Source organism: Ylistrum balloti, unplaced genomic scaffold (genome assembly GCF_031769215.1).
Source record: "Ylistrum balloti isolate Yb309-2 unplaced genomic scaffold, AGI_CSIRO_Ybal_v1 Utg371112, whole genome shotgun sequence".
Taxonomy (NCBI): domain Eukaryota; kingdom Metazoa; phylum Mollusca; class Bivalvia; order Pectinida; family Pectinidae; genus Ylistrum; species Ylistrum balloti.
In genome coordinates, this window is record NW_026782611.1 from 6,480 (window position 1) to 33,465 (window position 26,986).

The 26,986-nt window shown below is 35.9% G+C and overlaps 2 protein-coding genes across 2 annotated transcripts in view; both read right to left on the reverse strand.

The window, feature by feature from the left end:
- Positions 1–9,663: 9,663 nt before the first annotated feature.
- The window catches only part of LOC132560772 (uncharacterized), a 71,402-nt gene continuing 54,079 nt past the window's right edge, over positions 9,664–26,986 (reverse strand). Inside the window, exons 3-4 of the mRNA XM_060225448.1 lie at positions 11,165–11,227; positions 9,664–9,911 (exon numbers count right to left, since the gene is read on the reverse strand). Of these exons, the coding sequence (XP_060081431.1) occupies positions 9,664–9,911; positions 11,165–11,227 (311 nt within the window). The remainder of the gene's footprint in view (positions 9,912–11,164; positions 11,228–26,986) is intronic.
- Positions 13,554–26,935, reverse strand: LOC132560770 (uncharacterized). The gene is made up of 4 exons (XM_060225446.1): positions 25,764–26,935; positions 23,145–23,424; positions 17,814–18,009; positions 13,554–13,636 (listed from the first exon to the last, which is right to left on the reverse strand). The coding sequence occupies exons 1-4, from the start codon at positions 26,933–26,935 to the stop codon at positions 13,554–13,556; spliced, it is 1,731 nt and encodes a 576-aa protein (XP_060081429.1).

The following is a 26,986-nucleotide window of genomic DNA, read 5'->3' on the forward strand; positions in this document are numbered from 1 at the left end:
GTAGTGAAATCAAATGCTCATTTGCTGAGGATATACATTATTCACATGATCAATGCACCATTTGAAAATGGGTAGGATACGAATTGGAAGTTTGAATTGCCGAGGTCTTGCTAGTGATTTAGTTAAGAGACGGGACATTTTCCATAGATGTCGATCAAAATACGATATTGCAATATTAACTGATACACATAGCGACACAAATACGAAAACATTTCGGTATTTTAAATTTCTGTTGGTCCGTGGACGTTTGGGTTCGTGGATCCGGAGTGCCCGCGGGGACGTCGAGAATTGGGCCACTCGAGGATGGATGATTTTACAGTTGGTAAACATTTGTGATCGCACTAGCCGATTTATATCCGCAGCAATAGTGTAAAAAATCCCATTTCTCAATTCATTTACAGAGTGCAGTTTTACTTTTTTACTTTTGGTATAGACGTTATGTCCTCGCCCCTAGTGGTGTCTATACATTAAAAATACTATCAATCTTGTTACTGACTTCGCGTACCAATATATATACACAGTATATATCATGTATAACAGAAAAATACCAGAAATACCAGAAAGAAAGTGACCTGCAGATGTATACATACATGTCCCTTGTCAATAATCAATTTCATACATAAATTCTATTCGGATCATTTACCAAAAAACAACCCACAGTCTATATCTGCTGTCTATATATACTTGCTCGGTACTGATGAAATGTAAAACTTATATGTGTATATTTACCAATACCTCCGGAAACCAGTTGGTCGACGATTGCACATAAAATGTAGTACTAAAGGTACGCATGTAGTCTTGTTTCTCATGAAATTTCCGTATGCCTTTTGCTTTCTTTTTTTTTTTTTTTGGTATTATTTTTGTTATTTGTTGGTTTATTTTTTGTCTTCCCCTATCTGATTGTTACAAACACGGTGGTATCTAACATGAATACATACAAGTATTCTTGTATGGGTGTGTACACTCATTATTATCTATATATTTCCAGTTTCAGCACCTATTAACAATCAATGATTACCTGGTCTTCCCCATCCTCTCTCTCTCTCTATCTCATTCTTTTCTTAAATGAACATATTTCCCCTCCTTACAGTTAATGTTTTTACACCCCATTCCTCCCCTGCCCTCCCCCCTCCCCTGTTGCTAAGCGTGCCTCTGACTACGTCTTTTATCATGACCACGACACCTTCTCGAACACTTACTTATCCTCTATTTCAGTCTGGAATCACATAATGCCTATTGATGTTTTTCTCTATCGTGTTCGAATAGGTGTCTTCAACAATTTCATTCAATCCGCAAATTTTGTTCATTTTGTGACCGTTCTAGACATGTTGTGTATTGCACTACTTTTATTTTTGCTTAATGTCATTATGTTCTATGTAAATGTAGGTATTACACCAACCAGAGGGTGGTTGCGCCCATTTCATCATCCTTCATTTCTTCTAGCAGTTATTCTTACTCTTATTGTATTATACCATGCATTGGTCTGTTGGTGTTTGTCAGGTGATGTTCAGCTAAATTCCCAACACGCCTGCCTCTCTTTCGCCATCCAATCAAATGTTTCAAGCATCGCCTTTTGCGGTGAAAGGCATTTATATATCCATTCTATCGCCAAATGTCTCAAAAACAAACCCGATATTCATTATGTAAGTGGAAATTTATTATTCTCATCCATTATCATTGCTTCCGACTTTTTGTCACTATCTCTATGCCATGCACTGGACTATTGGCATTTACTTTTATCTGGAGATATAGAGCTGAATCCCGGTCCCATGTCTTCTAGGTCGTCTTCCTCATCTATACTTTCCGATATTAGTATTCAGCCTGATGGAAAGGGTAATTTTTCATTTGTCCATTTAAATGTTCAAAGTATCAAACAAAAACTCGATGCTCTTTACACCGAGTTAAGTAATATTACAATTTTATCCTTTACTGAGACGTGACTGAGTTTAAGTGATATCTCAACTGACCTAAACCTACCTGGGTACTCTGACCCTTTCTGCTGTTGTAGACCTGATAGAATGGGCGGTGGTATAGCGGTTTATGTACAAAATGATATCTCTGCAAAGAGAAGATCAGATTTAGAGATAGCTACCACTGAAAGTGTCTGGTTAGAAATTGTATAAGGTTCAGAAAAAATATTATATGGTACTTTTTATCGGCCCCCAAACTCCCCTGTTATCACATGGTCTCATATCTCGCATTCTATAGAAAACGCATATAATACAGGTATTTCTCATATTGTAATAACTGGGGATTTTAATGCAAATGTTATAGTAGATCACCTTTCTTCTCACTTACGCGATATAATTGTTTCTTTCAATTTAACCCAACTTATCGTTTCACCAACTTTTTATACGGAAGCATCCGAGTCATTGTTAGATATAGTCTGCACTAGTAGTAATGACCTTATTCATAAATGCTATGTTGGAGAAAGTTTCCTTGACCAACCTGTTAGATACCATTGTCCAATTTACTGAACTCAGTAAATTGGAATTTTTTTAATGATTTTGTTGATATAAACGATGCTGTTAAATATTTCTTAGACATCCTACTTGATACTGCTAGATTATGTATTCCTAATAAAGTCATAACAATTAGATCAAATGAAACCCCTTGGTTAACTTATAAAATAAGAAGATTAATTCGTAAACGTAAACGTGTTAACACCATTAACTCCAAATTAACTTATTTTTCTAATTTGTGTAGCGAACTTCGCAAACCCTCTAACATTAGTACTAAACAATGGTGGAATATTGTAAAGAAACTTCTACCTAACTCTGGTAAATTTTGTATACCACCATTGCTTCATAATGATAGTATTGTTTCAGATGACCTTGAAAAAGCTTGTTTATTTAATGATTTCTTTTGTGCCCAGTCTACAGTCGATGATTCAAATGTAAATCTTCCTAACATTGCCGATGTCTGTAATTCTTCCTGATATTAATATCACATCTAATGAAGTTCGAGATGCTATTCTTACCATGGACTGTTCCAAGGCCATTGGCCCTGACCTAGTAAATCCTCGTCTTCTTAAAGAATCGGTTAATATTATATGTTTCCCGTTAAGTAAACTGTTTAATATGTCAATTAGACCTGGAGTATTCCCATCTATATGGAAATCTGCTAATGTCACCCCTGTACACAAAAAAGACAATAAGTCAAAATTAACTAACTACAGACCAATATCACTACTCTCTGTCGCTGGAAAATTAATGGAAAGATGCGTTTTCAAATATCTTTACAATTTCTTGCACACTCATTCCCTCCTATCCCATCTCCAGTCTGGGTTTAGGCCCGGCGACTCACCAACCAATCAACTTCTTGCGATCATTCATGATATATATTTTGCTTTAGATAATGGTAAGGAAATACGTTTGGTCTTTTGTGATATTAGTAAAGCTTTCGATCGTGTTTGGCATAAAGGTCTCATTTGTAAATTATCTAGCTTTGGAATTCGAAATTCGCTCTTAGTTTGGTTTGAAAATTATCTTTCTAATCGTAAACAGAGAGTTATCATTAATGGCAAAAATTCTAATTGGTTAAATGTAAACGCTGGTGTCCCTCAGGGATCAATTCTTGGACCTCTTTTATTGTTGGTATATATCAATGATATTGTTAAAGATATTGAAGCTAAAATAAAGTTGTTTGCTGATGACACCTCTCTCTACGTGATTGTTGATATTCCTAGATATATTTAACGAAATTAACCATCCACTCTCCATCGATCTTCTATTGTTTGGGAATGATAATCTTACAGATGATGAAAATACTTTAATATTTTCAAGTGTACAGAATTTTATCATCCAATCTAAAAGATTTGTCTAGTAAATTATTTTCATATATACAATGATCCTTTGCATCTACCTACTTACCTCTCTTCATATTGTATTAACCCCCGGTGGAATAAACGGTCCAAATGATGACTCGCCAGCGTTTTTCACAAATTTAAAAAAAAATAGAAGCTATTGGAAATGATACCATAATTATTGCGGGGGACTGGAACGTCGCACTAGAATATCAAGTAGATACTGTTAATTATCGTAATCGCAATAATACTATAGCAAATATTGAAATCCATAATATGATTCAAAATCTAGATCTAGTCGATGTTTGGCGGGAATTTAATCCAGATGATAGAAAATATACATGGTTTGGTCCAAATGGTATAAAAAGTCACCTAATTTTTTTTTTTTTTTTTTTTTTTTTGGGGGGGGGGGGGGGGGGGAGGGGGGGAGAGGGGGGGTTCGTCTGAGCGACAGAACAATATTCCTTCAATAGGTATGGACATTGCTTATAAATCAGATCACTCACCTATCAATATTGAATTGGAATTTGTGAAACAGCAGCGCGGGCGAGGGACATGAAAATTTAATAATAACTTACTTGGGGATCCAGAATATGTAAATTTAATTAAGAATACGATCACATACATTATAGTGCAATACAGAGTGGATGGAAAAACGATTTAGAATATACAGAATTTAACATAAGCGATAAATTATTTTGGGAAACTCTAAAATTTATAATAAGGGGAAAGACAATTAGCTATTCATCTCTTAAGAAGAGGGAACGAGAAAAAGTGGAAAACGATTTGGAAAATTGACTAAATAATTTGTACAGTAGATATCAGTTACAGAGTGATGAAAACTTACTTGGGGATATTTTAGAAACAGAGGGAAAATTAAAGGTATTAATGGATAAAAAAATTAAAGGGATAATTACAGGGGCAAAGGTTAGGTGGAAGGTTGAGGGCGAAAAAAACACAAAATATTTCTGTAATCTTGAAAAAAGACAATACGTTGAAAAAATGATTCCAAAAATAATAATGAACAATGGAAAAGAAATTAACGATCTTCATGAAATACTTATTGAACAATCAGCTTTCTATTCAAACCTTTATAACGCGAAAGGAACACTTTTTAATGAAAATAATCCGTTTATTACTAAACTTACGGATGAGAAAAGTCATTCTATAAATGGCCCACTCAAAGTTGAAGAATGCTTAAAAATTATAAAAAAAACATGAATAATGGAAAATGTCCAGATTTAGACGGATTCACTGTAGAGTTTAATAAAAAAAATTTTTGGTCGGATTTAAAATAATTTTTGATAAGATCCATTAATCAATCATTTAGGGATTAGGAAATGTCAATTAGTCAGCGTAGGCGTTTAATTAGATGTATTCCGAAACAGGGGAAACCTAAGTTATATTTAAAAAATTGGAGACCCATTACCTTATTAAATGTTGACTATAAAATAGCATCGGCGTGTATTGCGAATAGAATTAAACAAGCTTTAGTGGATATCATAAGACAAAGTCAGGCGGGTTTTGTCAAAGGACGTTACATAGGGGAATGCACTAAAATAATTAGTGATTTAATAGAAAAGACGGAAAAAAATAATCAATCGGGTATCATACTTATGTTAGACTTTGAAAAAGCATTCGATTCTATTGAGTGGCCATTCATAGAAAAAAGCTTGCATTTCTTTGGTTTTAAATCCTGTAAACTGTTTTAAAACTTTATACTCGAATATATCAGCCTCTGTTGAAAACAACGGTCACCTCTCCTCTTTCTTCCAAGTAACACGTGGAGTACGCCAAGGAGATCCTTTATCCCCATATCTTTTTATTATTTGTATTGAATGACTAAGTGCGGCAATAACATATGACCCCGATGTTAAGGGCATACTTTTAGTATGTTGGCCCGGATGTAAGGGAGTACCCGGGTAGGTGACCCCTTACCTTTTCACGTCCGTTCCGGGAATCGAACCCCGGTCGGCTAGGTGAAAGGCGAGTGCGCTACCACTGCGCCACCCCGACCACTCTCTTTATCTGATTGAAATCTATGAAGAGAGATTTAAAAACCAATTTTGATAAGTCGCAGACTAAGGGGCAAAATGGGGCCGTGGGGAGGGGATTGAAACAGATCAAACTTTAGCTTGGAACCATCAAGGGAAATTTAAACTTTTAGAAGTAAGGTATGATTTATCTAAAAATGATATTTATGAAGAAAATTTTACAGAAAAAATAAAGTCAGTAGAGTCACGTCTTTCAGATTGGCCTTTCAGGAATTTTTCTATTATAGGTAGAGTAACGGTAATCAAGACGTTAGTATTTCCTATTATTTTACAAATACTAACAGTTATCCCTTATCCATCTGCCAAAATACTAAAAAAATTCAAATATCATTTTTTCATTTTATACGGAACAGTAAAATGGATAAACTGAAAGGGAATCTTTTGATTGGTGATTTTAAAGACGGTGGATTGAAAGCTCCAGATATTTCCTCTTATAGCAAGTCATTGAAACTAATATGGATAAAGAAATGTTTGGATCCAAGCAACCAAGCAGACTGGAAAAATCATTAATTGATGATATAGAACAAGTTGGTGGAATTAAGATATGTGATTTAACTAAACATGGACTAGGGGAAGTAATTAAAAGGTTTGATTTTGGGAAATTTGTGTATTTGGGGAGATCTTTACGAACCCCTTCCGGCCGCCCCAGAAAACATACTCTCACAGCCTCTATGGTTTAATACAGAAATAAAAGTTAATAGAAATCTTTTTCAAACATTTATGTGATGAAGACATCTTCTATGTAAAAGACGTAGTAGATGATCATGGAAATATAATGTCTTGGAATAGTTTCATTCAGAAATACCGAGTAAATGTGAATTTCATTTATATTATAAGTGCAATACCGAGAGGCTGGAAGAGAATAATAAATTACGGAAAAAAGTATGGAAAATGTTTTACATGCTAAATTGAGTCAATTGAAAAATATTGAAAAACCGTCGAAGTATTTTTATCATAAAATATTGTCTACTGTATTGATTTATCTTCAACAATCCCATGAAAGGTGGCACGCAATCTTAGATATTTCGATCAACAAAGATAATTGGGAAAATATTCATGTTCTTCCATTTCTTGAGACCAAAGACGCAAAACTTCAAAGTTTACAATACAAAAATTTTCCATGGAATTTTCTTCACAAATTCCATGTTATTTAAAAGGAAAAAATCAATAAATCAGGAATGTACCTTCTGTAGTGAGGCACCTGAAACAATATACCACCTTTTTTGGGATTACAACCATAGTCAGTCACTCGGACATATTTTATAAATTTAGTTTTTCTCAAGTACAATATTGTTTTGGGAAAAAAGCCTGCTACTTTCCAATTTGGCATAGTCGAAAATGTCCAATTAATTGGCTGAAATATTTGCATATAACTTATCAAGAAATACATATCTTTGATGCGACAATATCATAAAATCCCGAACTGGGAAACAAGTAAGACCTTTATCCAGAATTACAGTTATCTTGATCTTTACTCTACATATATGTTGACCCAAAGTGCAGCAAACAAGATTAGGCAAAAATGGGAAAGTATAATACTTGTTTTCTGTATTTGATATTTGATAATAGAACAATGTGTATCTTTATCAAGTACTTATGTCTAAACTGTATTTAATTAAGTGATTGACGCAACAAAAAATATTCAAAAAAAAAAAAAAGTCATATCTCAGATAGATCAACATCTTCGTGTGAATGAAAGAGGTCTTCAACTTTCGCAAAGAGGTCGTAGTCTCCAGCCAAGACGAGACGTGAACCGTAGATATCAAAATGTCATATCTCAAATGAGGTCTTCGTGTTTTTGAAAGAGGTAAAAGTCTTCTGCCCCGACGAGACGTCTGCATTAAATATCAAATGTCATGCCTCAGACAGATACACAGCTTCGTAAGCAGTCCAGTCTCCAACCAACACGGATTTTTACTTTATAAAATGTTATGTCTCAGACTGATACTCATCTTCGTGGGTTTGGAAGAAGGCCAGTCTGCAACTGAAATAAGTCTCTATCATAGATATCAAATGTAATGCCACGGACACAGCTTCATGTGTTTGACAAAGGTAGTTTTCTTCCAAAATAGACTTTTACACAAAAAAATCAAATGTTGTGTCTAAGCCAGGTACACACATTCGTGTGTATTAAAAAGGTCCAGTCTCCAACAAAGACAGATTTCTCCCTTGAATTATGGGTAATATGGTTATCTAAACATAAAGCATAGAAAACACTGTTTAAAAAAATGATACACAGTTAAAGTAATATATATATTTATTTTCCAAAATGTTCTTTTTCCAATGTTTGATATATAAAATCTTTTTTAGTTTACATGAATGTTTTACAAATCCAACTTCAATATTTCAATGACAAGTGAGCTTTTAGAGAATCCAGTTTTTATGGTCAAAGTGTTAATGATAGGAATATTAATAGGGAATCAAAAAATACAGCAGCTCAGAGGCTTATTAACTTCAATAAACAAATGTGTTTGTGAAAAAAACAATGCAGTAACTCATTTTTGAAGGCTAAGCCATCATGATAGGGCATTAACTTGGGGGTCATCAAAATAGGAAATTATCTATAAGATCCAAGATCCTGTTGATAGAAGGCAATATGCCAAATCTGATTTGAATCTGACCGAAGTATATGTATTTAAGTAATGCAATGGAAGAAAAGAAATGCATGATTTCAAAGCTTAAAACTTCTCTAAGTCTAGAATTTTTTAACAGAATTTTCCAATATTGGGCTCTTCCCTATTTGGCCCCGCCCTCAGGCCCAAAGGGGACAAGATCCACAGTTCATACAAATTCATTTCCCTTAACCAGAGGATGATTCTGACCAAGTTTGGACAAAATCGTTCAATTCCTTCAGAAGAAGTAGGATTTAAAATAATAACTTCATCCCTCCCCCACCCCATTTAGCCACGCCCCTCCGGTCCCCGGGGCAGAGACCCACAGTTTATCTAAAATTTGATCCCTTTATCAGAGTATGATTCAGACATTATCTGGACACAATCATATTACACTTTCAGAAGTATTAAGATTTTAAAGAATTTACTGCATTTCCCCTAATAGCCCTGCCCCTCTGGCTCCTTTTATCAGAGGATGATTCAGACCAAATCTGGACAAAAAATCCTGTAATTCCTTTACAAGAAGTAAGATTTAATATCATTTACTGCAGACAGACTGACCAAAAACAATATTCCCTTGATATTCAATCTTGGGGGGCGTAAAAAATGTTCATCTAAATTGTACACATGTAAAGGACAAATGTTTTGACTTTCAGTAACAATGATCCCCTTGGGAGCCTTCATTCCGTGTTCATCATAATTAAAAGTATAATTTCAATTTAATTATTTTCAAATCAAATGCCAAACTCTATGCTACTTCCAGGGTAACTCAGGTCATATGTAAGCAGCAGGTGATAACCTTAGCATATGCATGTAAAACAATAAAAAAAATTGTCATTAGATAGGCAAAAAGGACTGAACTAACAACAAAGAAAAAAAATAAGACAGGAATCTTCTGACCAGAAGAGTTGAACATCTCAACATTGTGTTCCAAGCCTTTTTGGTATCCTTTCCATGTGGCTAAAATAACTTTGTGAGTTAAAACTACTTCAGCATCTGAAGATAAACAAATCAGTCATCATCACGTATTTAGCCCTGTGCAGGAGTCACCTAATTCAATAGAAACTAAACTTTGACTGATTTAAAACACACTTCCACATATTCTTGCAATATACCAATGCCAATATTCTTCATGTAAGGTTTCAGCTAAACAGTGTCTCATGATGTATAATATGCATTCAATGGTATATCACTATTTATTGTCTTTTCTTCTACATCTCTTTAATTCCTCCCTCCTATTCCTGTCAATTATGTTTTTTACACATGATTTGATCTGCACCCATGTTCTTGTTGACAGCAATGGTCCAGCTTTGGCCAAAGCAGCTTCACATTCCTTCCTGCCAACACCAATCATTGATCCACTGATAATGGAGTTATGGAAATTCTCCATTACAAACTTTTTTTCTGGTCCAGACCATTGCCTGTGTGTGCACCTTTTTCCTGTGGTAAAACAAGAATTACGCATAATTATATGTCACGCCTTTCACACTTTGTCGGTAACATCCAAGTCCATATAAAATATAATAGCTAAGTACAACAAATACACACAGATTAGGTATTCAGTATGATTGTATCAGTAATGTGTCCAAGTTTGATTTCAATCGGACATTAATAACACTGTTATAGTTGAATTTAACACCAATTCTCAAAATTTGCATGTTTTCACCCAAAACATCTGAACCTGTAAAACAATTTCCTGTAAATTGAGGGTAGGTGCATAGTACGATGGTATCAGTAATGTGTTTGAGATTTAATGCAGATATCAATAACACCGTAAAAAGTGGAGTTGAACACAAATTCTCAAAATTCACATGTTTTTACACCAAAATACCTAAACTTGTCTATCAATTTCCTTATTGTTTTAGGTAGGCGTTCAGTACAGTTGTACGAGTAATGTGTCCAAATTTGAATTAAATCGGATAATAATGAGGCTGTGAAAAGTGGACTAAAAGGCAAATTCTCAAAATTCACATGTTTTTACACCAAAATACCTAAACTTGTCTATCAATTTCATTTATGTTGGGGGCAGGTGTTCAGTAAAGTTGTATGAGTGATGTGACCAAGTTTGAATCAAATTGGATAATAATAAGGCTTTGAAAAAAGGACTTAAAAGCAAATGTTGACGCAGTTGCCGCTGTGGGAAAAGTAACACCTTAGTCTCGCCTTCCTTGACTATCATCGAAGGCGAGACAAAAAATGACAATAAAATTGGATCCATGATTAAGGAAATCTATTTATCAACAACAATTCAGCACATCAAAATGGATCTTGCATGATGGTGTCAACTATTGTATGATCTTTATCACTTTACTTTCGTTATTACAATGCATCAGCAAACAAACATGAGAAGTACCTTACAAGATATAGCAATAACAAGATATGACTAAGAAAATTGAAAATGGGCATATAACAGAAACAATCCAACAGTGTATAACTAGAGACTAAGAGGAATTCGATTTAAATTACTGTATACCGGGAAATTATTGCCCCTGGTTATTTTCGCCCTTAAGCAACACAAAACATATTTGCCCCATGTTAAATTTGTCCTGTACATGGATTATTTCATTCAGAACTCTAGATACAGTTGCACTCGAAACACTCAGGATTTATAATGTATTTAACAAGATCCTTGAAAATCTAATCATTCAAAAAAATTTTCCCTAAATATTCCATTTTGATTATTAAACACTGACCTTTTCTCTTTGGCTGAACGGCAGCACCACTGGAAGAACTCAGTGCTTGACCTTTCAGTGTATCTGATGATGAAAGGACATAAATGTTACACTAGAGTTAAAAATGGTGTCCATCATGTAGAACTAATTATTGAAAATGGTTATTACATTATTATATATATGAAAAATTATGTCATTAGAAAAAAAAACACGCTATGTAACTGTTTCAATAAATTGTCATTCAATTAGTAAGGCTAACAGAAAAAATACATCTAAAACAACTACAATCCATTACCTAAAAACTACATTCTCTTAATTTTTTGCTTGCACTATCAAGGAACATTACAAAATATTCTTATTAAAAGTAATGTAACAAATGAAATGAGCCCTTTCGTAACTAGTGCTTCTTTAGGAAGCATCCAATCTGTTCTACCGATTCTCTTGTTTTATAAAAAAAAAAAGAACATCCGTCAAACATGTAAACATGTAAATAATTATTTCTTTTAAAATATATAATTTGAAAATTAAGAAAGGCCATCACTCCTACATTATGCAACAGAGAGTTATGGTTCTTGTAGTTTTTGTGTTATGGTCTGGAAAAAATTCAAGTATAAAAAATAAGAAAGGGCTAAAACTCAAATGTTTTGCAGCAGAAAGTGCACTTCCTCATTGAGTTCTATCTACCTTTGAAGCTTCATGTTGATATCTCTTATAGTTTTCATGTTATGATCCAGACAAAATTATGAAGGACAGACAAAGCGGCAACTAAATGCTCTCCCTTCGGGGAGCATAAAAATAATAAACACCATTTCATTCAGTGAAAATTTACACTTGCAGTGTCCAGTTTATTAAGTTGTTGAAACTACTTGCATTTGCTCAAAAACAAAAAATATTAAGTGGATAAGAATTGCACACTTTTAGTTCACCTTTGACCACAGAATAATTATGCAAAATTGCATTAAAATCAGTTGGCATTTTCCAGAAGAAGCAAGAAAAAATGTAACAAGTTTACTGACGGACAATGTATAGCACACTACAAATGACGCCAGACAAAAAACAATTGCAATAGGTCATCATGAGACTTCGTAAAAATGATCCTTACCTTTGTTTTCTAGCTGACTGGCTAAACAATCATGTTTTTCTGATAGTTCTGGTGATAAAAAACATAATTTATTTGAAAGAAACTCTGGTGGCCCACATTTAGTATTTAGATTATTGTGTATAAGTTATGTAAACATATCTCGAACAAGAGGCCCATGGGTCTCAACTGTCAACTGACATAAAAAAGTTTTTAAGATTTTGATCTAATTTCACCTTGATTAAGAATCAAGGCCACACAGTCGCCATGATTTAATACATTTGACTCCATCAGCTGGTAAGTGCACCAAGGTCATTTGAACAAACATGGAAGACAAGCATTTTATTTAAGCATTGAATGACATTCATGGGCAGTATGAATGCCAACTGGACAAAGGTAAATCCAACATGTAAGCGCGCTTCATGAACAAACATAGTAGACATTCATCCCAGCATGCTATAGGCCAAACATCATTACCCTTGGCCTTCTGGTTATTGAGTAGAAGTTTCTTGAAGTTTTTTAAACACATCTGACCCCTGCAAGCTTGAAAGTGGGTCAAAGTCATTCATTTCAACAAACTTGATCAATCTCATCCAAGCATGCTACAGGCTAAATATCATTGACCTTGGCCTTCTGGTTATTCAGAAGAAGCTTCTTAAAGGTTTCATGCACATTTGACTCCTGTGACCTTGAAAGTGGGTTGACATGTCATTTATTTCAACAAACTTGGTAGACATTTATCCATGCAAGCTATAGGCAATATAATTACCTTTGGCTTTCTGGATAGTCAGAAAAAGTATCTTTAAGATTTTAAGACTTTTGACCTCTGTGACCTTGAAACTGGGTCAAGGTCTTTCATTTTTCATTACTTCATTCCAGTATGCTACAGGCCAAATATGAGTACCCAGTGCCTTACAGTTATTGAGCAGAAGTTATTCGAAGAAAAAAGTTTACAGACAGCCCACGGGTCAGATGACCTAAAAAGTCCTAAATTGAAATAAAAGAGTTAAAGCATCAGTCGAACTGAAACAAGGAATGTTATTCAAATCAAGGTCTGCCATTTCCTATCTGCAAGTTTTACATTTTGATTATATTAATGGAACATGTAAAATATGTTACAAGAAAATACCAATGACAGTATGGTGAGATTTCATCCAATTCTAGTATAATTTAGTAGATAAGAGATCTCAGACTGATCTTTATTGGATCTTTAAATAAAGGTGGAGGAAAATCCCAAAGAACCAACATCCATTATAGTGTATGTATATGTATAGATAAGATAAAGTTCATTGTCTAGGTCCCAGGGGGATACCACTGATATGCAGGGCTTCTTCAACCATAAATCCAATCAAGGTAAAAGTTTATTGGATCTGTATCTTTCATCTCACTCAGAGCTTTTGTCATCTTTTTCTCCTCTTCAAAAACATTTTGATAGAAGGTGAAACTATTTAAGTAATCTAAAGGTGATCAATCTAGAATTTCCGGAGAAGAAAATGTCACCCCTAGTGAAAAAAGTACTGGTATTCAAGTGGTATTCCACTGGAATGCCATTGGCATGCCAGGGGTAAAATCTGCCAGTATTCCATTGGTATTTAAGTGGAATACCAGAGGAATACAATTAGCATTCCAATGGAATACCACGGACTCCATAAATACCACTGGCATACTACTGGTATTTGGAATACCAGTTGTTTTCAGTGGTACTCCAGTGGTATTCCACTGTAGTTTTCTGTGGGGAAAAGTCTAAACAAAAATAAATGTGCCAGACATTCTCTTTTTTGGATCAGACTCAAAATTTAACAATATTTACTAAGGTTATGTATGGAAATACCAGGTTTACTCTAGTTATTGTGCAGAAACCAAAGTGTGGATGCATCCATGGAGTGGCCAATATTTCAGTTTGGATAGAGAGAGTAAATATAAATAGTCTCTATTCTTATAATATACATACACAGCAGAGTATAAAAAAAGCACTTTCTCTTTTCAAAGAAACACTGAACACATTTTAAAATTTGGGAATAACCTACCTGGCTCATCATCATCATAACCATCATCATCATCATCATCATCATCATCATCGTCATCTGTGTCACCGTCAACCGACTCATTCAAGACTTCCATTTCTTTAACAAAAAGTTTATTCTTTTACTTTGTAATTATGTAAAGAGGCAATAAGGACTTTCATCACTATAGCATAGCTATAATTCAGCTATTCAGCCATTTAACAAAGAATTCAAATATGACTAATAATTTCTAACATAATTTCCCTATTAGACCCCTCCCTTGTGGTCCAATAGAAGTCAGATTCACTATTTATAAAAATTGCTTCAGACGGAGCTCAGAAAATATATGCATGTACAGAAGAAAGATTTTTAAGAACTTAAATTTTCACTATTGGACACCACCAAGAAATGTAAAACATATATACCCCCTCCTCCTTACTCGCTTATCTGTACTTGGACACCAAGTTTATAGGATAATGAATTGCACCAGGAGACCTTTGACCTTTCAATTTGAAATGAAACTAACAATGTCCAACTCATACATGAAACATCATCAATACGATGTAAAAGTTTCTCAAGATCTTGTACTAAATTGCAATGTTGAATGCTGAAAATCATAAATATTTTTTTATATACTTTATATACTTGAAATCACATAGTTTTGATTCATTAATCCATTTATGTGAAAAATAATAAAATTTTTTTTAGCTTCTCCCATCAGGTCCCTCTGGGGGACATTCAGGGAAAATTTGGATATTTCGTCAAACTAATATCCAATGCTAATAATTATAAACAAGATGCCCAGAGGGCCTGTATTGCTCACCTTGATCTTTATGACCAACATATATACATGTGTTGCCCCATACCCCCTCTGTGGTCAACCCCTCATTTAAAGAATTTCCAATCCAAAACACATAAGGATGCTTCCAACTAAATTTATAAGATCATCACCTTCTTTTAGTTTCTGAGAAAAAGATGCTTTAAGCAATCTATGGCCAAATTACATCTTTTGAGCCCCACCCCTTGCCCATCCCCCACTAAGGGTCAGCTTGACAATTTGTACATTTTTGTATCCCAACCACTTGAGGTTGCTTCAAGCCAAATATGATTGATAGCCTTCTTTTAGTTCCAGAGAAGAAGACACTTAAATTAATGTGGCCAAATTACCCCTTTTGGGCCCTGCCCCTCAGCAAATTCATTTGTACAATTCTGAATCCCCACCAGCCAAGGATGCTTCCAGCCAAATTTGATCAAATTCGATTCAGTAGAAAAGAAGTCGCTGAAGAAATTGTTGAAGAACAGACGGAATGATTTTCTATGGAAATTTAACAAATTATGAGCAAATTTATCATTTTTCTATATAAGTTATAGTAAACTTTATCCCATCCCCAGGGGGAAATGTGAGACTCTGGGGCCATGAAATTTACAATTTTGGTAAAGAACCTTAGAACTTTTCCATGCATGAGAAGTACTTTATTTTATCATGTAAGAATTTTTGAAATTTCTGTCAATTTTCCCCCTTTTGGACCTTCCCCTCAGGCGCCTGTAGGGTGAGGACAATGAAATTAGGGCTTTTCACCAACTGGTTTTTGTTATGTTTCTTATTATTCTTCTTATTTTTATTCTTTTTCTTCTTCCGAACTTTTGTGGAGTGTATATCTTTTAAAAGGTAAAGAATAAGTATATAATATATAAATCCTATCGTAGGGTAATATCTGAAGATGTTCCAAGTAACTTCTTTTAAGTAGGTCAATAAATCAAATATGGCCAATCATATATCAGATAATATCTGACGATAATATCTAATAGTATGGCCGATCTGAGGTCAAAGGTCATTTCATTAAAACGGTTATAAACCAATAATGGTTAAAGATACAGTGTTTAAACTATGATATCATTATAGATAATATATATAATAATGTATGATTATAGATAATATCTGGGGCTATTTTATTTCTAATATACATTAATACAAAAAAAATTACTAATAAAAAAAGCTCGCTATGGAGTCAAGGTTTACAAATTTTAAAACTTTTTCATTTTTCAACATTTTCTAAAAGGTTTTTCTGTAGATGATAGATAATGACATCCTGATGGATTTGGCATTTTTAGTTTTTCTCTAAGACTTACCGTTATGGCTGTATGCCATTTAAAATTGCCCTTTGATTTAAAAATAAAATGCTGACAATGCTAAAAAGGTTGTTTTTGCAGACTAATTTAACTTAAAATATCTAATTATGTTAGCCCCAAGTACACACAACAGTTTAGGTAAAGTTTTGACTTGATCTAAAATTTAAGATGGCCACCATGAAGTTATATCTGTTTTTAGCTTAATTGCTATAACTCATTAACGATATAAGATACAATATTCATCTTTGCTTATGTTGCAGAGATTACCAAACGAAGAACTTTTCTCATGTATTGTTATCAGGAAAAATGTCAACCTCCGGTTTCCGTAAGGGGTCAAAGTTGAAATGTACAATATATGGTACCAGTGTTAAACAATTTCCACAGGGTTTAAAGCTCTAATATTTAAAACAGATGATCAACATATGTTGCTTTGTAAGTCTTGCAAATATGAATAACCTTGACCCACATTCAAGGTCATAGGGGTCAAATATGTTTGAACATTTAAAAGTGTTTAATTTATGTTGATATAAAATAAAGATATAAACAAACGAAGAAATTTTCATATAATAGAGACGACTGGAAGTCTATATACAAGGCACCGTTTTTTTTAACTGACGATACAAATCTACAGACCTTTCAGTTTAAGCTACTTCATAGAATTTTATATACAAATTCTAGACTTCTGATCATGAAAATCATGGAAAGTGGGCTTTGTACTTTCTGTTTGGCTAATAGAGAAACACTTAAACATCTTTTCTGGGAATACCCCTTTTCTCGCTTCCTATGGGAATCCTTAAAAAACGGCTTTGAGTCTAATCTAAATGCAGTATTTCATATGACTTGTCCTTTTGTCCTTTTAGGCTGTAATAATGATCCTCAATTTGCATTCTACTGGTAAAAAAATATATTTATACCTGCAAATGCAAAAATACTATCCCATCTATAGATGGAGTCAAATCGATGTTATTATATTATAAGCAGATTGACATTCAGAGTTCAGATTTGCATGACTTGTCAAACACTAGGACCTTTAACTTTGGTCAATTAACTTTCTACCTTTACAACATCCCAAAGAGATCTTGGCGTCACCATTTGAGAGCTTTGTTTTATGCAAGAGTGTTCATCCTGTTGGGCATAATAACTTTGTTGACAACATAACCTTGACCTTTATGTTATAATAAAATGTTTATCAATGAAAAGATAGAAAACTTTGATTTTCTGACCTACTGATCTTGACTTTTAATTTTTTTTCCACTTAGAATGAACTTTTGTCAACTGACTATCTTCACCACACATCTCATGTAAACTGTCCAATAAATGCTGAAGTTAATTTAGCAGCCACGCACCAGACAGTTCAAGACAGACAGCTTGGATGGACAGACTGATTTCTATTGGATTGAAAAAAAAAAATAAATAAATGTTAAGTGCCAGTCCCTTTTGTAAATATTAAAAGACTCACCATCAATTTGTACATCATCTAGCTTCTTTCCACTGAATAAATGAGCTTTCCCCTGATCTACTGCAAAGAGAAGTTTGGATATTTTTGCAAGTTCTAAGTGCTGCTCCTGCAGCCTATAATAAGATCTATGCACTTTTATGTCGTGGCCCAAATGTGCTGCAAGCCACTCAATTTCATGTTCTTTCATGTTGAGAACCTGTAATATACAAATGATTAATCTTATGAAGTGTTTTTATCACAAAACAGTTGAATATTACACCATTTAAATTTTGTTTTGTAAGTAAATGATATCACTGTTCTACTAATAGTACAGCGGATAACCATAACAATTGTGCAAATTATGACTAAAGCATGCATTTTTTACTAGTGTTAGTACATCCCATAAGGTTCATTTTAAGATCGGGAGGTAATGACCTCTCACGGTCCACAGAGGTCAAATCTGACTCATGACTCAAAGTTTAAAAAATCATAACTTTTGTGGTGGCTGATACTAACAATTTTTTGGCTGGAGGACAGCAGTTGGACGAACGCCCTGGTACAGGCCGACATTGCCAGGTCTGGGACAGCAGATTCCTTCATTCGAGCCAGCCATGTTACCAAGACCCGCCATGTACACCAAGTCACAGCTGCAGCCCTCTACACACTACTCCAGCAGGCATATAGTAAAAACTGCACACCAGATGATGGCAACACCACTTAGCCAGATGATGAGGTCTTTGAGGATTGGTGCACACAGCGAGCAAAGGCCAGCGTGCACTTTGACTACTGGCTCAAGACCCTGTCACTGGAGGTTCTCTTGCTGGTATACATCCAATCACTTCGTGAAGGGAACTTTGAGCTCTATGTACAATCCCTGACACAGATCATCCCCTGGATGTTCACCTTAGATCACACTAACTATTCCAGGTGGCTTTCTGTACACATCCATGATATGGTGAACCTCATTGACAAACACCCAGATGTCCTGACAGAATTCAAGTCTGGGAAGTTTGTGGTACACAAGACCAGCAACAAGTTCTCTGCCATGGCAATTGACCAATGTCATGAGCAGAACAATACGTTGGTCAAAGGGTCTGGTGGAGCTATTGGACTGACAGGAAACCCTGGGGCACTCAGACGCTGGATGGTGGCAGGGCCAGAAATAGCCAGGATCATGACAGAGTTTGAAGATCTGGCGGTATCAGGACATAGCGGTGCTCAAGACACTGGGCATCTTCATCATGACCAGAAACCTGGAGTGCAAGCAGCCTATATGAAGGATGTCAGAGCACTTATAGCAGTGTTTCAAGATATGGGGAATTCCTTCCTAGAGAACACTCAAGATCTACTGATCCTTGACACGAGAGACATCATGGAAACCCCAGTGGCAGAAACTGTGAGGAAGATTGAGTCGCTTGGTGAGGAGCAATACACAAAGTTTGTTGAAGAAAGACTGGAACTATGCACGAAGCTGTATATTGCATGTCAATCACGTGATGGCGATCTTGACCAGTTCTTCGGCCATGAGAACCAGGCAGCCCCACCTGCATTATCAACAGGAGGAAAAATGCGCCTTGCAGATAAAGCAGATCTACTACACTGCCTGAAACCAGACCAACCAGAAATCACAAGCGCACCTGGGGTTGATGCCACAATCCTTGGCGGAGCAGCTATTGTTCAAATGCTCAATCCTGTAGGGCCCAAGACCTTTCAAGAGTATGTGAACATAGTCTTTGCACCTTACATCTCCACTCAACTAGGAAAGGTCCACAGACTGGACCTCATCATGGATGTATATCTACCCGACAGCCTGAAATGCACGACCAGATAGAAGAGGGGCAAGGGCGTCAGGAAAAGAGTGGCTCCCTCTACCATCATGCCTAAGAACTGGAAGGCCTTCCTTCGTGTTGATCAAAACAAGACTGAGCTCTTTGGTTTCCTGTCATGAGAGGTCATTCGTCTTCCAATAGCTGATGTCAAGGAAACGTATGCAACATGTGGAACTGAAGTCCTATGCTCTCCTGCCGAGTCCGACTTGACCAGCCTTGCACCATGTTTACACAAGGAGGCGGACACTCGCATGCTGCTACATGTGGCAGATGCTGTGCAGAAGGGAATGAGGAAGGTGGCCATACGCACTGTGGATACTGATGTTGTGGTACTGGCTGTGGCTTCTTTCAACAACATCAATCCTGATGAGCTGTGGATAGCTCTTGGTACTGGATCCAGCTTCTGGTACATAGCTGTTCACGAACTGGCTGCCTCCATGAACCCAAGACAATGTGCTACTCTCCCCATCTTCCATGCCCTCACAGGGTGCGACACTGTTCTTCATTCGCTGGCAGAGGGAAGAAGAATGCCTGGAAGGTTTGGAAAGTGTTCCCTGAGGTGACTGATGCCTTTGAGAAACTCTTACACATGCCAAGTGATGTCAGTGATGAGTCAATGTCACTGCTGGAGTGCTTCATAGTGCTGATGTATGACCGCACCAGTGACATCATGAAAGTCAACGATGCTAGGAAAGAGCTCTTCGCACACAAGTCTAGGGCTCTAGAAAACATTCCCCCAACGCAGGCAGCACTCTACCAGCACATCAAGCTTGCATCTCTCCAGGGCAACTGCTGGAACCAAACTCTGGTCCTGAATCCTGAGTTACCAAGCCCATCTGACTGGGGTTGGAAAAATGAGGTGGCAGCCTCTTTGGACGACACTTCCAGAGGCATCAAAATCTTGCCACGAACTGATCCACTGCGGCTGCAAGAAAGGACTGGCCGCTGCAAGTGCACCAAGGCTGCACTCAAGTGCATTGCATTATGTGCATGTTCGGGAGACGATTAGTTAAGTGTGTACTATACATGTGTCTGAGGTCACTACCATCACCGTACTTTAAGTTTATATATAGCTTTTGTGCCATGCACATTGAAAATTAAATTTGTACATATTATCTTACAGTACGATGTCATGCAGGCTGTTCTGAACACCACAATAACCTAAATGTATATTTCATTACATTTGTTTTCTGAGGTCATTGATTTCATTTTATGTCCAGAATAAAAATTGTGTTAGTACCAGCCACCACAAAAGTTATGATTTTTTAAACTTTGGTTTTTTTGTTTAAAGAGTGGGAACAAAACAGATTGCACCATTGGATTCAGCGTGGAATTCGCTATAAAGGTATGGAGAGCAATTTGCTAATTTGAATATTTTGTATTCTTTATTTATGTTAACTAGAACAAGAGATCCCAGTGGGATCTTGGCGCCCACCATCTGAGGATCTGTTTTCAGTTCTTGAAGATTTGTTTATTTTTTTTTTTGTTACAGGTTTTGTAAATGTTCATGAACTGGTCTTCATTGAATGTACTCAATGATGGCACAAGATATTTTTTTAAGCACCTATTAGCAAATATCATTTGAAAAAGATCCCAAAGTATTATAAGATAGCAGTCAGCTACAGGTGAATAATGGACATGGTCTTGAATCAATATGATAGAATATCGAAGAAAATATGCTTGTGCTGTATTACTGTCGACATCCAAGATGGCTGCCTGTGGGCTGCCTTGATTTCAAATCAGTCCAAAAAAAGTACAATGCACAACTAGGGACCAAGGGAAACCAATACCTATGAAATATCAGAAAGATCCATCCAATCCAGTACTTCCTCAGAAATAGCGGTAACAAACTTTTACTCTCAAAATCCAAGATGGCTGCCTGTCAGCCATCTTGATTTTGGATCAGTCCAAAAAGGTAAAATGCACAATTAGGGACAAAGGGGAACCTGCATATAAAATTTGAGAAAGATCCATCCAGTACTTTCCAAGAAATAGCGGTAACAAACTTTTACTTCCAAAATTCAAGATGGCCGTCTGTCAGCCATCTTGAATTCGAATTTGCCAAAAAAGGTACAATGCACAACAAGGGACCAAGGGGAAACTGCATATAGAATTTGAGAAAGATCCATCCAGTACTTTCCCAGAAATAGGGGTAACAAACTTTTACTTTTAAACTCAAAGATACCTGCCTGTCGGCCATCTTGAATTTGAATCAGACCAAAAAAGGTACAATGCACAACTAGGGACCAAGGGGAACCTGCATATGAAATTTGAAAAAGATCCATCCAGTACTTTCCCAGAAATAGTGGTAACAAACTTTTACTTCCAAAATCAAAGATGGCTGCCTGTCGGCCATCTTGAATTCAAATCAGTTAAAAAAAGGTACAATGCACAACTAGGGACCAAGGGAAAACTGCATATGAAATTTGAGAAAGATCCATCCAGTACCTTCCTAGAAATAGCGGTAACAACAATTGTTTACGGATGGACGGACAGACCACCTTATGGTATCTACTAACACTGTTAGAAATTTCATGCTTTAGTCATAATTTGCACAATTGTTAGGACATGAGAGCTTATCTGCTCCACTATAAAGGTAAGAGGGCTGATTGATATGCTGTGAGCCTCAAATAGAAAGAGGTAGGCAGGGATGTTCTTTTAAAGTCCAACTATTCTCTGACTTCATAAGGCCGTGTACCCAAGGATTGATCTCATTTGGTCAGTTTATATTGAGGAGGTAGCACTGTAAATTAAACAATTTGCTTTTCCAAAACGGACAAAATCGGAGAAAGAGCAGTGATCCATTATATGCATAAAAAGGTTTAAAACCTTAGGATATGGATATTAAGGATATGGTAGCAACACTTTGGAAAATGGTGGGTGGTGGAATTTAAGTGCGGCAGACAGCCTTGAGAATGAAGCCCGAGATTGGTCAATAAATTCTATGTTATTTTTATGACTGACAGACAAGTTACAGGAAGATATATACCCAGTACAGTTGGCATTTCACAGGAAAGAGCACATCCCACTCTGACAGAGGATCTTGAAATAAGAAAGCTTTTGGCCCATTGGGTGCCAAGAGTTCTGAGAGTTGACCAGAAGCACACCAAGTACATATTATCGCATGATAATCTTAACCTTTTGAGGAAGATCTTGCAAACTTTCTTCAGAGATTTGTCATTATGGATGAAACATGAGTCCATCATTTTACCCCAGAGGCTTAACAACATTTGAAACAATGGAAGCACCCTGGCTCGATCATTATCACCCACGCCAAAGAAGGCAAAGACTGTCCCATCAGCTGGGAAGGTTATGGCCTGTAAGGTTTTCTGGGATACAGATGATATTCTGCTCATAAGGGATAAACAATCAATGGCAACTCATCTAAGATCTTGTTGACAGAAAGAAATGTACCAAATTTGATTTAAATCTGATACAGGTATATGAATTATGTTATTTGACAGAAACAAAGAAACTTTCTCTCCATTTGCTCTCTGGAAAATATCATATGGAGCATACATACCTGTGACACCGTAGCTATGTATTTTCTGAGATTTGTACTTCGAAAACTTCCTGGATTCTTCAATCCTGCTTCCTTGACTGTATCTGCTAGAGCATCACAACCCCTTATGTTGAAAATGCTGCCTCTAGACATAGGGAAACAATATCTGTTCTCTGGTACAATGCCAGCTTTCACCCTTATATCTGGATCAACCAACAATTCCAATGCTTTTGTCATGTCACCAGTTAATATGACTGGAACCTGTCTGCCACGTTTCCCCCTTATGCTCATCATATCCAACCTTCAAATAAACAATGAAAAATAACATTATTGTTTGAACATGGGACTTACCACCACCTTGATCTCTCTTTATATCAATAATGTATATATAGTCTGGAAAGTCACATTGATAATATGTGCCATATTAGTGTGGTAATGGATCTAAAACACAGTGTGTTCAAGACATTTTTGAGTAGCTGGTGATAATCCAGAAGTAATATGTGCCTTATTAGTGTGGTAATGAATGTAAAACACAGTGTGTTCAAGATATTTTTGAGTAGCTGGTGATAATACAGAAGTAGGTGGTTTGGGCTGCAGGCCCGTGGGAGGACAGTACAGGAGGGGTCGGGAAAAAAGTTAATACAAATTTAGGAACAATATTGATTATCTTCACACTCAAGAACCAAGGTGAAAAAAACGCAAGAATAAAAACAAATATCTGTGAACCTTTTATTGTATTAGCCCATACCGTACCATGATGGAAACTAGATTTTAATTCCTGCATGTTATTTCTTTTGTCGGCAGCATGTCTCTTAGGAATGATTTTAAATACATTTGGATTTGCTTTTTATTCATGATTAAATAGATCTTCATTATTGAAGTGTTATAAGTACTGAGTTATTTCATCGCAAGCTAGGCCTACAGTTCAGTACAGCGAGTGTCAGTAACGACATGAGATGACGGCGTGTTGATCGCCTGAGATTGGGATTAATTAAGATGCTTATTAACTCATTGTACTTGCCTAGATGTTACAAGACAAAAATATATGAAAAATCATGATCCGATTATTTCAACATGTGTACCTTTTGGCCACTTTAGCCCCTGGTCAAAATAGTCTTGTATTGACTGCTTCATTTTTTTATGATTCTACGTCAGACAAGCGCTTGCTCACATTCTATCGTCACAATGTTTGGATATAGGCTTTTGTTAACAAGGATCACCTTCCAACTTGTGCTGAAGGTCGAGGATAACTCTATGTTTTTGCTTGAATAAACCATGCTTTTCTTCAAGTGTATGATGGATAGATAGTAAACACGCTTAAAATGAGGTATGAGGTTATTTTTACTTTTTCTGAAATAGCCGGCGCCCATATCAAAATAAGTGGTCAGATTCACCGGATACCGGCTTCTATAGAACACACTGAAAACAAACTAAAGTTTGTCAGATGTGTGTCACTCATAAAACAGATACAGTACCTGTACATCCATATTAGAAACGTGATTCATATACTGACAGCACTCAGCAATAAGACAGCCTTTAATATAGTATTTCAAGTTAGGCAGTCAAGTTGTGCTCCAAAAACCAGCAATTAAACTAAATTTCATGTTAGACTTTACACTTAGATTAAGATCAGCTGTCAAAAATATACATTTTTATCCAATGATATGTTGACCCTGAAAAACAAGAACACCGCAAACAGGTGCATTATACGTCAGTCAAAACTTATCAAGTTTTCATGCCAAACCCTATCAATCAATCAAAGCATAATGTGCTTATAGCTATGCGTTGATTTTATTCATATTCGAAACTAACCTTTGTGCTCCTGAAATACATCTGCATACCAAATTTCATAAAATTGAACAACAATTACTCAATTTACCATGCTGAAACCAGAGTAAGGAAATTGACCAATCAGAGCACAGTGTGCTACTTAATTATGCGTCAATTCTGCTCAAGTTCGAACTTAAGCTTAGTCTTCCTGCAATACAATTCATACCGAATTTCATCAAAATTGAACAATATTTACTCAAGTTGTTGTGCAGAAACCAAAGTATGGAAATCGACCAATCAGAGCACAGTATGCTAATTAATCATGCGTTGAACTTACTCATGTTCAAACCCAACATTAGTCTTCCTAAAATACACCTGCATATCAAATTTCATCAAAATTGAACAATATTTTACTCAAGTTATTGTGCAGAAACCAAAGTGTGGAAGGACACCCCTTCCCCCCATACCATAATACATCTTGTCAAAAAATAAAAAAAATAGACCATTCAGATGCCAAATGGTGACACTATGTCAAATTTACTTGCATGTCCCTTTTGGCAGGCAAACTAAAAAATGCTCCTTGATTGATGCCAATCTTTTTTCAACACAACCAACAACTTCAATATTTCACCAAGTTCAGGTATTCCCATAGCCCTATAATGATGCTGAAAAAATGTAACAGTGGCTGAAGTCTTAGGAAATGAATAATTATTTGACCTAATATAAAATATAATTTAGAAAAATCTCCTGAGAAATTTTCAAATGATAAAAAGAAACATGCATTTGCAAGAAATTAATCTCTCATATATATATATATATATATACACAAGTTATACACAAGAGTAAACATTGAACTTTCTTTCTACTTACCTTTTACTCAGTTTCTGTTCTACTGTAGATAACATCTCAAAGATATCCTGGTTACCTTCATTTCCAACAGCTGATCTGTTGGTGTAATTTTCAACTGTCATTCTCCCAACTTCTCCTGATCTTTTCTTATTGAAAGTAATAATGTGGGATAGTGTAGCTTTTGCAAGGGACTGGAAAGTTGCTGGACAGGATTCCTTTTCTGCATTCTGTAATTCAGTCGACAAAGAAACTATTTTGCTTTGAATACATGAAGAGAACTTCACAACATCACTGGTTACTGGTAGTACAGAAGGTTTCTTGTTTTCCTTTAATGTACTAAGAGCAATGGAGCTTACTTTCTGCGTGAATTCCATGTCCATTAGTTTTATAAAGGCTGCTGCTGCTTTCTCGCCATTTAAATCCTCAGATCTTATACATAAGCCTTGTTTTATGTAAGCACATTTCCTTAGAGAGTGACCAAGTTTTAATGCTAATGAAGGAATATCACACTGTGGGACATTATTTTGTTCCTGCAAGGTGTATGTGCATAAAGAATGTATTCCCTTAACAACCATGTCAAACTTTGCTGGATGCAACATATCCTTCACTGTCATTGACTGTGTTTCGTCATTTTCATCTGTTTGTCTCACTTTTTCCAATAATCTTCCCATTTCCCTCATTTTGGCACGAGTAAAAGGAATATGATCTTTCCCTTTGCAAGAAAGTATGTTCTTGCCAAATTTTGATATTATTTCGTCATTCACACACACCATCTTAATAGAATCCATTTTCATTGTTCCAAACAGTTGCCCATGGCTGGATTCATCTTTTCCATTTTGATGTGATTGATTTAAGGATGCCATTAACATGCGACTGTCCTTAAGTCCTGCTTTCTGTGGCTTCTGGTCATCCTGGTCACACAGAAAAGAATCTCCTGTTTTCTTGAATTTGCAGTCTTTACAATGTTTCCATATGTCCACAGCAATGTAAAAGCCCTTACAATAAACACAAGGGGTATAGTCCTCATATCGAACAGAGGCACCACTAGGAGGCCGTTTTGCCACCAAGAGTTCTCCCTCGCCAGATACCAATACTTTTGAGTTGTGATAAAAATTACCTATGTGTCTCAACCTTTCCATTTCATTTTTTCTTTCCTTTGAATTTTTGTTGTAGGATAATGCTTTCTGCACCATTTTTTCTCTGTGGTGCTTTCTTTTCAAGTGACGTCCCAAGTTGGTCTCCAA